The 10,386-nt window shown below is 49.1% G+C and overlaps 1 protein-coding gene across 2 annotated transcripts; it reads right to left on the bottom strand.

Annotated features, from left to right (window-relative positions):
- Window positions 1–117: 117 nt before the first annotated feature.
- maml1 (mastermind-like transcriptional coactivator 1) lies at window positions 118–9,515 on the bottom strand. 2 transcript variants are annotated; one of them, XM_028008118.1, is made up of 6 exons: window positions 9,153–9,515; window positions 7,593–8,076; window positions 4,207–5,352; window positions 3,172–3,372; window positions 2,845–2,971; window positions 118–2,322 (listed from the first exon to the last, which is right to left on the bottom strand). In XM_028008118.1, exons 2-6 carry the CDS (start codon window positions 7,902–7,904, stop codon window positions 1,457–1,459), a joined length of 2,652 nt encoding a protein of 883 aa, XP_027863919.1. In that variant the 5' UTR covers window positions 7,905–8,076; window positions 9,153–9,515; the 3' UTR covers window positions 118–1,456. The 2 variants fall into 2 exon arrangements, with proteins under 2 accessions (XP_027863919.1, XP_027863921.1); XM_028008120.1 differs by having other exon boundaries at window positions 7,593–7,872.
- Window positions 9,516–10,386: the final 871 nt, after the last annotated feature.

Here is a 10,386-nt window from a genome sequence, read left to right as displayed (position 1 = left end):
AATATGAGTGACTTCCACAGAAATGTGGTTCTTAGATACTTTCAGTTCATTTCAGAGCTTGAGAAAAGCTGAATCACGATGATTTGTTTCCAGATAAAAACCAAACCAAAACGCAGATTTGTTTCTAGAGAACTATATTTACATAATACTCTTGTTTTACAGAGAACCATATCAAAAGTATAAAATACTTACAAAATTCAGCTGCAATATATAAAAATAACTTCTATCTTCTCCAGATCATTAGGAAAGGTTTACATAACAAAAATATATTTATAGACATTTACAGAGAGCCGTTTGGGCCCAGAGGCGGCAGAACCGAGCCCAGCACGGGAAACCCAAACCCAACCAGACACACGGAAACAGTACAGTAGATAATCCCACGCTGTCGGGGTCAGAGGTCAGAACCGACCAGAACAGAACCAGAAACATCCAGAGGCGAAGCTGGCTGTCCAAACGCTGCGATCTGGATCAGAACCGCTTCACTTCCTGACCTGAACCTGCAGCAGATTAACACATTTACTGGGTTTTTCTGCTGGATTAGACGCTGAAGGTCAGATTATAATCCGCGGCCTGGCAGACCGGACTCGGGGTTCATTAATGCAGAGTGATCGCCACGGAAACATCCAGAAAGGAGCAGCTTTGCATAAACAGAACCAACTGTTGTTGTTTCCATAAATTTCCCTATTGTATGAAAATGAAGCTTCAGCCTGGAGGCAGCAAGGAGGAACAAGATGGCCGCCACAGGGCGGGGGGGCAGTCCAGTGGTTCAGTAGTACTCTCCATCAGATTTACCCGCCTGGCAGAACCAGGAAGCAAAAACGTCCAGGAACAGGAAGTCATCATGGGAACGGTTCCTGGATCTTTGGCCGCAGCGCGGTGATGATGTCATCAACACACCTGGGAACCAGAGGTGGGATTGGACAGGAAGTGGATCAAACTTCTGAGCCTGGTGAAAGACCCGGGTCGGGTCCTGAGGTTCTGACGAGTCGATGATGTCATTAGCAGGGATCAATAAATATGTCATGAAACTGATTCAGAACCAATAACTGATCAATGGGAAGGAAAATGAACGAGTTCTGCTCTCCAATCAGAACCAACAAAACATTGGACCTGCTCTCCGATTGGTTACCAGAATGAACCAATCAGAGAGCAGAACGGTGGTTCTGCTCTCTGATTGGTTCGTCTGCTGTGACATCAGATGACCTCTGAACGTAAACCAGAAGGGGCGTGGCTTTGAAAACAGGAAGTGATGTCATCTAAACCTTTAATGCTGTTTTCCTGTTAGGAGCCGTTCGGAGTCACATGATGATGTTGGCGGTTCTGGTCCGGTCCGGTCCTACCAGGAGAATCGCTCCACTGCTGGTCACAGTTCAGAGGTCAGAACCAACCGACTGTCAGCCTGTAAACAAACCGCCGCCCACTTCCCATCAGAACCAGAACCGGGTCAGGACCAGGCCTATGTGTGTCCGGCCAGCAGCTCGTCCAGGTCGGCCATCCACTCCTGCGTGCTCTGGCCCTTCAGCAGCGAGTCGACCAGATCGCTCTCGGCGGCGAAGCTTCCCGCCGCCGCGTTGTAGCCGAACGACAGCTGCTGCTGCTGCTGCCCGCCACCGCGGCTCACCTGGTAACCTTGGTTACACGGCAGCGCCTGGCGCCCGCCGGCCTGTGGCGCTCCGTACGCCGCCAGGTCCGGCAGCACCGGCCCGCTCTGATTGGCCGGCTGGTGCTGAGTCTGAGCGGCCGGCGGCGCCCTCTGCTGGGCGGCCATGTTAGTCTGCATCATCTGCTGGTTGAGGCCCGGCACGGCGCGCCCACCGAAGGAGGAGGAGCCGGCGGCCATCTTGGGGATGCGTGGCTGCTGCATGTGGAAGGCGTTGGCGGCGAAGGCGTTGGCATGCAGCGCGGCGGCGCCGGCTGGCTGCTGCTGCCAGGTGGCACCTGCCATGGCTCCGCCCATCCCGCCCGCCTGCATGCGCGTAGCGGCCAACTGCTGCTGCTTCAGCATGACGGCGCCGGGCGGCTTCAGCAGCTGCTGCTGCGGCAGCTGCCTGTAGGGGGCACCCATGGGGCCCAGCGGCTGGCGCTGCTGGCCGGGGTGAAGGGTCATGCCGCCGTACAGCGAGTCCACGCCGGCTCCGCCCCCTCCACAAGACGGCAGGCTGATGTCGGCCTGACTGGCTGCAGGTGGCGCGGCCACGCTGCCGCCGGGCCCCGCCCCCTGCGCCATGCTCATTCCCATCATGCCCTGGTTCTGGGGGAACATGCGGGCGCCGGGGGCGGGGCTTCCCATGGAGCCCATGTTGCTGATTGACTGAGAGGAACCTGAGGACAAAAGCAAAAAAATCATTTCTAAACTAAATATTTTACAGTTTCTGTAAAAAGGATCAGGAAGTAAATTCTGATCCAAACCGCTCCGGTTCTGGGAGGCTCAGTGAGGAACTGCGAGTCGGTTTCCAACCTGCAGCCTAGAAACTAACCGACTCCTGTGATGGAAATATTTTACAGCCATTACTGTTTCAAAATAAACTCTGAGCTGCGATGTTAAAACGATGCGTTGGAGCCACAGAACCAACAGATCCTTTATTTCCCAGTCAAATGAGCTTCGATCCAGAACCGCAACAAACAGAAACAAACGCAGCGGCGGAGAGGAACTAAAGAACCAGCAGCAAAACATCAGCAGCTTTCATTTAAATTAATTTGCCTTTTAAAAATAAAAGATAAAAGCAGCAGAATCACCAGGCCTGCTGAGAACAGGTTCTGGTTCTGGACCAGCTCAGGTTCTCCTGTTCCTTGTTTAATTGCGAGTACTGCTAGTACCGGCCCGGTCCGGCTGAGTGGTCCTACCTGTGAAAGGTGCGACGTTCTGCTGGGGGAAGGGGTTCTGGCCGGCAGCTGGACCCGCCTGGTCCTGGTACTGAGGCGGCGGTCGGGTCAGGTGCCGCTGCAGCTGCTGGTCCTGGCGCTGCTTCTCCTGCATGAATCATTTTATACATTTTAATGGTTTTAATTAAATTCTTTATTCAAATTTTTTATTTAATTTTTCATTCATTTCACATTTGTTAAAATATTTTTTTCTTCATTTATTTTATTTGAACCCTCTGACCCCTCCAGGCTGCAGACGGTCAGCGGCGCCCCCTGCTGTCCTGCCTGAGAGCTGCAGGTGTGTCGTACCTGTTCGGCCAGCAGCTGCCTCTGCAGGAACTGCTGCTGCTTCAGCGCCGCCATCGGGTCTCTCAGGAAGGCCGTGTTGCCATGGTTACCCGCCATGGCGCTGGGCCCCAGTCCCGCTGCCGCCATGGCGTTGTTCCCAGGGCCAGAGGTCATGGAGTTGGCCGGACCCGAAACATGAGGAGGAGCGGAGAAGTTCTGATCCTGCGACAGAAAGGAGACGGATTCAGGTCCGCTGCAGCAGAACCAGAACCAACCAGTAATACTTCAATTATTCTCATAATCAAATTAAATCATCGTCCCTCATATTTGGCCATAAGTTGATCTGAATTCATAAACAGAAGCTGTAAAAAAACGCTTGTTCTCCAAGATGGCCGCCCTGGGAGAAAATCTGAGGAAAAAATAAAATCTTTAAAATCCTGGGGGGGAAACAGGTCATGTCCCCCCTTTAGCCGTCTGTTGCCCCTAGCAACCAGCTGCTGACACTCAAACACACAGACAGCGGTCCGGGCCCGGCTGGTTCTGAATGAAAATCCTCCTCTAGCCCCTCCCCCACCTGTTGCTGCTCTCTCCTGGTCAGCTAGCTGAAACGCTAAATGAGGCGCTGTCCCTTTAAGACCTGAATCCGAAGCAGAATCTCTATTAATGTTCATTGTTGCTGGACGGCTCAGAGAGTTAAGACGACGCGGCCAGACTAAAAACAAGATGGCCGCCCGGGCTTCACTCTGACCTACAGAAACATTTTAAAACTCATCGCCTCGGGTGGCGCAGCGGTTCAGCACAACCCACATATGGAGGCCTTGGTCTTGGCCATCGCAGGTTTGATTCCCGGCCTGACGACTTTGCTGCTTGTCTTCTCTCATTACCCCGTTTCCTGTCGATTAACTATCAACTGAAGGCCACTTTAAAAAAACAAACCAAAACTCATCGCCAGCCCGGTCAGCCACTCTTTAATGGCCACCGAGGGCCGGAGAGAGTCGCTGTGCGTGCAGCCGCCGGTCAGGCACCGCGTGTTGGGCAGCAAAGTGTGTGTCCTACCTGTGGGTGTGTGAGGTGCGGCCTGAAGCTCATGCTGCTCTGCTTCTGCTGCCTCAGCAGGCTCAGCAGGGCCGCCTTGTCCTGGCCCTGGCCGCTGGGGGCCCTCGGGGGCCCGGGTCCCCCGGGGCCGGCCTCGTAGTGTGACAGAGGGATGGTGTTCTTGTAGTTGAGGACGGTGGCGGGGCTCTGTGGGGCCGGGTGGCTCAGTGGGGGCCCGGGGGACAGGTGGGGCAGCAGGTAGCCGCCGGCCCCCGCCTTCGGGGAGCCCTTGGCGGGCGGGGCGGGCAGCAGCAGCTGCTTCTGGGCGGCGGGGGCAAAGTCGGAGGGGTAGAGGGCAGGGCTCTGGGAGCTGTTGGCCATCTGCGTCCAGGCGGGGGCGCCGTGGGGTCCCTGACCGTGGAACTTGGCCCCTGGCGGCGGTTTGTGCATCTTGCCCTGGATGTGCTGCGCCCTCTGCTGGGCGGCCAGCTGCTGCAGCTGCTGGGCGGGGGACAGGTCCTTTTGGGGGGGCAGCAGCTGCAGCGGGCGGGGGGGCGGGGCCGGGGAGGGCGCGGAGCCTGAGGCGGCGGGGGAGCCGGCGGGGAGGGGCAGGGCCCCCGCGGAGCCGGCCCTGAGGCGGGGGGAGCCGGTGCGGGAGTCCGGCTCGAAGGCAGCGGGTGCCGGCGAGAACTCGGCCTTCACGCTGGACAGGTCGGGCGGCGGGGGGGCGGGGCCGGCCGCTGGCGGGGCGGGGGCCGCCCCGGGGCCCCCCGGCGGGTCCTTGCGGTCCTCGAAGCTGTAGTTGAGGATGTCCTGGATGTCCTCGATGGGGACGGAGCAGTTCAGCTCCTCCATCAGCTCCTTCCACTCCTGCTCGTTCAGGTTCAGGTCCAGGAAAAGCCCGTTGCCCCCGGCGACCGACGGCGGCATGATTGGCAGGATGTCCTCCGGCTCCTGCTTCATCTCCTTCTGGTGGAAGTCGGGCTCCGGGTCCGGCGGCTCGGCCCTGCGCGGCCCGTTGGCGGCCCGGTCCGTCAGGCCCGGCTTGGCTTCCGGGCCGGCGCCGTTCTCCAGGCAGGCCTTCTTATTGGCCGGCACGCCGTCGCACACGCCGTTACTCAGAGGGGAGCCGCCGCCCTCGAGCTTCCTCTTCACCACGTCATGAAGCTGCAGCAACAGGCAGGGGAGGGGAGAGACACATCATCACAGTGGTAAGGATGAAACTATTGATCTTTAATAATAATAATGATAATAAATCTGCATTTTTCAGAAGATTATCAGAATAATCTAATGCTAAAATAATCCCTAATGCAACCTTACAAATATTTAAGGCTACATTTTAGAGAAATGTTAAAAGATGCAAATAAATGAATAATTTATTTATATCTAGTTAATTAAACTGGTGAAAAATAAATGTAAAATTTTGCACAATATCAAAATTCAGAGCTGGAAGGCCACTGAGCTACGAACATGTGAAGCGTTTGAGGAATGTGGGAGATCTCAGCGCTCTGCCGGAAGGATTCAGCTTCCTTCAGTTTCATCACCAGGAAGTTTTATACTTTATACTCAAAACCATTTACAGCAAAAACTGAAATAAAACCATTTCAACTTGAGCTTCCATTCCTGATGTTTCAGTATCTGAAACGTCAGATTTAAACAGAGGAAGCTTTTATTAGTCACGTTTCCATCAATGTTTTTAATAATTATTACTTTAACGTATTGGAAGTGATCAATGGGGAAAAAAAACAAACATACGCTCTCTTGTGGTGGTTTTTCTGCTGCAATATAAAGTTTTTCCATGTATGTTAATGTCTGAGATTTCTAAAGTTTTATATATTTTTCTTCATGAACTTTTATCAGAAATAAACAGAAGCTTTCATAAAAATACATTCAAACTATTTATGACTTATTTTCATTAAGTCATTGGAGCGTTTTTACTGTTTTTTCTCGTTGGTAAATAAAGAATCGTTTTCATATGCAGCTCCTGCTGAAACAAAGTCATAAATCGATTCCAATCAGTTCAACTGGAGTTTAGATCTTGGTAATGAACAACTTTCTGCTCTGGCTGAGAGCGACGAGGACCTGGCAACGAGTCTCCGGGTGGATCTGATGCATTCGCAGCAGGAAATGCCACAAACCGTCTTTACTGCCGTACACACGGCGTCGTGGCGGCCATCTTTACTGCCGTAAACAGAGGGATAGCTACGCTCTGTTGCTTTGGGGTCAGAAACCGTTCAAGCAGAAGTCTGGTTGCCGTCGGGTTGAATTAGTAGCAGAAACGACAACGCAGAAAGAAAAAAAAAACAGATTTCTGCAAAATTAATCAGAACTGAGCATCAGAACCTGCTGGGTGAACGTTGCCATGGTGAACCCGCCTTTCAGGTCGTCACACCAAAGAGCCTGAAAATGAGTCCAATCCAGGAGCAGAGAGCAGCAATGAGGACGAACGATTCAGTTCGCTAACTAACGATTTAGTTCGCTAGCAGTAGCCGTTTCTCAACTTGCAGCAGGGGCGTCAAACTCAGTTTAATTTTGGGTTAAATCAAAAATCTGACTGTTCTTAAAGGGCCGGTTTGCCACAATGCATTGATAAAACCCAATAAACTCTTAATAAGTAGCTGTTTGTTTCGGCTTTAATGAAGTGTTTGTTAAATAATATTGAACATCTTTTCACATTGATCAATGTGATTGTTTCTGGGGTTTTTTGCAATCAAAATCACAGATGTTGTGGAGCTAATTTATAAATATTTGTATGGATTTGTATAATATTTGCATTAATGTAACTTTTTATTAATCACCTCATCAAATTTATCATAAACCCAATGTCATTGATCAATTTTGAGAAAAATTTGCAGTAAAATCAGAAAACAATGTGGCGATCTGTTGATTTTGTGTGAATTTTGCAGATAAAAAAAAAACTGCAGGGACTTATTGATGTAATCTGGAGTGTAGCGGACCAGATAAAAAGCTACGGCGGGCCAGATTTGGCCCCCGGGCCTTGAGTTTGACATATGTGACTTAGAGTAAAACCCAGCTGCTTGGAGCTGCTTCTGGTTCAAAGTAAAAGGAGCCCTGACCAACATGGCTTAACGTTTGTTTCTGGTTTCTCAAATTGGTGACTGTATGATGTTTTTATGACTTTATATTTTTGTGATGCAAAGCTCTTTAAACTGCCTTGATTGATTGATTAATTGATTGATAATCCAGCACATGACAATAATCAGAGCCAGTATTGTGTGGTGTCAGAGTGGTCCAGTTTCCTGTGATGCTGTCAGTAGAAACCAGTCCCATCCCAGTAAGACCTCCTCTGACTTTTAACCCCAGATTTCCAGGAACCAGAACTGAGCTCTGGCCCAGCTCTCTGGGGGTGTGATTACCTTCCCCTGCAGTGTGTGGATTGGACTCACCACCTGCCGGGTTGTGTTCCGGCTCTGCTCCGCCGCCGTCCCGCCGCCCTCGGCGCCGATACCCGGCGCCCGCGGGGCGTCCTGTTCCGCGCTGGGCGGCGGCTGCCGGTGCTTGCTGGCCCGCTTGGCCTTGTTCTGCAGCAGCCGCTGGTGCAGGCTGATGGTGTGCTGCCGGTCCAGCTCCAGCCGCTCCGGCGTGGCGCCGTCGTAGCGGGTTTCGCAGTTGTTGTGATGCTGCCGGAAGAGCTCGATCCTCCGGCGGAGCCGCTCCATCACCGCGCTGTGTCGCGGTGTAACAAAATCCGCCATCATCAATAAAGACCTGCAGTGAACTCCCGCCTCAGGTTTCGTCCATAAAATGCAGATTATGGCTCTCTGTCACTCTGGGCGTCTATACACCCCCCTGGCCCTTTACAAAGACTCCTGTGCTGGCTCCATGGAGGCGACCTTTGTCTCTAACGGCCTTCAGTCGCAGCGGCACTCACTGCCGGAAAGGAAAAGTAAGGTTTCTGGGTAAAATACCGTTCAGCCTCCTCATTTCAGTTGCTAAACATCAGCTCATTTAACTGGCTGAGCTACTGGAGCCACAGTCGCTGTAATGGCATCTAAAACCTGCTGCTTTCTGGATAAATCCATCTCCAAAACAAACACCAAACTAACTCCCGACCAGCTACTGAAACTTAGCACATTCCTGCACTCCAAATCAGAGCCAAATATTCGGAAAACTCACACAAACTCGGTGTGTTTGAGACCCGGGAACCAGCAGCCTCGGCCGGAACGCCGGGTTCCGTGTTGGAGGTGGTTTTCCACCCGCTGGGAGCGGCATTACTGCTCTCCAACTTAGCCCAAACTTTTATTTTGAGTGGGGAGTTAGCTTTGGTTAGCGAATGGGAGCTAGGAGGCTGAAGTTGGCTTCCGATTCAGAGTAAAGGACTACTTCACAGTTTTAAGGGATTCTTCGATAATCTTAATACATTACAGGTCGAAATCCAGAACATACAGCGACCGGATCTGGACTGAATTACCACAAATAGTTTTGGTTTAAAACTATTTAAAGAAAATTTTATTCAACTGTGTAAACTCACCCAAGTAAAACAAATCTTGACGGATCACAAAAATAATTTTAAGTAAAATGTCTTTCAGTGTAGAATAATTTAGTTCATGCTAAGCCACTTAAAGACAGTGGCTTTAAATCAGGATCCAATCTAATATGATTGAAACAGCTTCAAATAGCTTATTATCTTCTTTTTATAAACACCAGAAACGTTTTATAAATTACATAATCTGACTTTTAATGAATATAGTAAGGCTTTATTCAGGTTTGGCCTTTAAAGGTAGTGTTAATTCCAAACTAGATGTAACTAAAAGTATACCAGATTCCTTTAAAACTGTGAACTAGCCTTTTATTCAATCTACCAACCGGATGCCAACTTCGCCATGGTGAGCTAACTGTGAATCAAACTTATAACTTCTAAAACAATAATTTCATAGAATGATTAAATCTACGGCTTTCACTTTTCTAAATACTGTATTTTAAAATGTAAGGTTTATCACACTTACTGTGAAAATGTAACAGTCCGCTCTCCCTACAGCATCTGTCCGGCGAACAGCAGCTGATCCTCCGCCTCCCTGTAGCCGTTAGCCGCTGTGTTATGGGTCGACGGGCCTGAAACATTTAAATAAATCTTCATACTTTAAGTGACTTCGAATCACCGCAGCGGATATTCCTCCTTCTCTTTGACGGAGCCCGAGTCGGGGAGTGAGCGATTCAGAGCGAGCCACAGCTCAGGCTAACCGCGTCCCTCCAACCTGCTTCTATTGTTTCCCTGCGAACAGGCAGCTCTGTCCGGCCATCTTGGAAACTTTCTCTTTTCTTCCATCAGTGAGGAATGTTCCTGCTCCCGCCTCACCACTAACTGACAGCCAAAACAGCCAATCAAAAACGGACATCGCCTCACCGCTGACGGACAGCTAAGAGTAACCAATTAGGGGCGAGTTTTGCCTGTCGATGTGACGAACAACAGAGCCAATCAGAGCGCAATTGATCTGCAACCAGCGCGTGTATTTTAAATTAAATTTACTTGTCAGACTTGAATTAGCAGAAATCTCATGAATTTTGGAAGATTTTTTAAATATTAAAACAGAAAATGTCACTATGGAATAATACTGGTTATTTATTTCATTAAAATTATATACAATTCCCAAATATTCATTTTTATTTATAAAGGTGCTTGTTTAATTAAAAACAGTTTGAGAAGAATATTCTCTTTCCTTTATGAAATCAATAATAAGAACTTTCTTCTGTTCATAAGCAATTTTAAAATAAATTGTAATTATTTACATTTGAGAAAAATGCTACACTGATAACTATGTGCATTTAAGTAAAAATGTATCGAATAGAGAAGGGCGAATTGATCCAAAATATTGATATCGATACCAACTTGATATCAGTATCAGATCAATACTTTAGTTTCAGATTTGGTCTTGAAATTTTATTCTATTTTTGTATCAGCTTCTTATTTGCTCTTAAATCATTTTTTTTAAAAACTTTATTAAGGAAGCTATGCACAGAAATGTTTTTTTTAATCATGTTAATATCTTAAATATTTTATCAATACCTATAAACTTTGTCAAAAGGTATCTTAGATTGTAACTAAATAATTAAAACAAAAAAAACAATAAAGATCAGAAGTTTAATTTATTAAATATGTATATATATTTAAATATACCCCTTCTGAAGCTGCTACCCTCACGACCCGACCCCGGATAAAGTGGAAGAAAATGGATGTACTGT

This window comes from Xiphophorus couchianus, chromosome 23, assembly GCF_001444195.1.
Source record: "Xiphophorus couchianus chromosome 23, X_couchianus-1.0, whole genome shotgun sequence".
NCBI lineage: Eukaryota > Metazoa > Chordata > Actinopteri > Cyprinodontiformes > Poeciliidae > Xiphophorus > Xiphophorus couchianus.
Note: the sequence above shows the minus strand (reverse complement) of the source record. Positions and strands in the feature narration are given on the sequence as shown.

Coding starts and splice junctions, on each gene's coding strand:
- maml1 (XM_028008118.1), bottom strand. CDS start 7,904: ATGATGGCGGATTTTGTTACACCGCGACACAGCGCGGTGATGGAGCGG. Junction 2,972..3,171: donor GGCAGCTGCTGGCCGAACAG/GTACGACACACC, acceptor TGATTCATGCAG/GAGAAGCAGCGCCAGGACCA. Junction 2,323..2,844: donor GAACGTCGCACCTTTCACAG/GTAGGACCACTC, acceptor TTTTGTCCTCAG/GTTCCTCTCAGTCAATCAGC.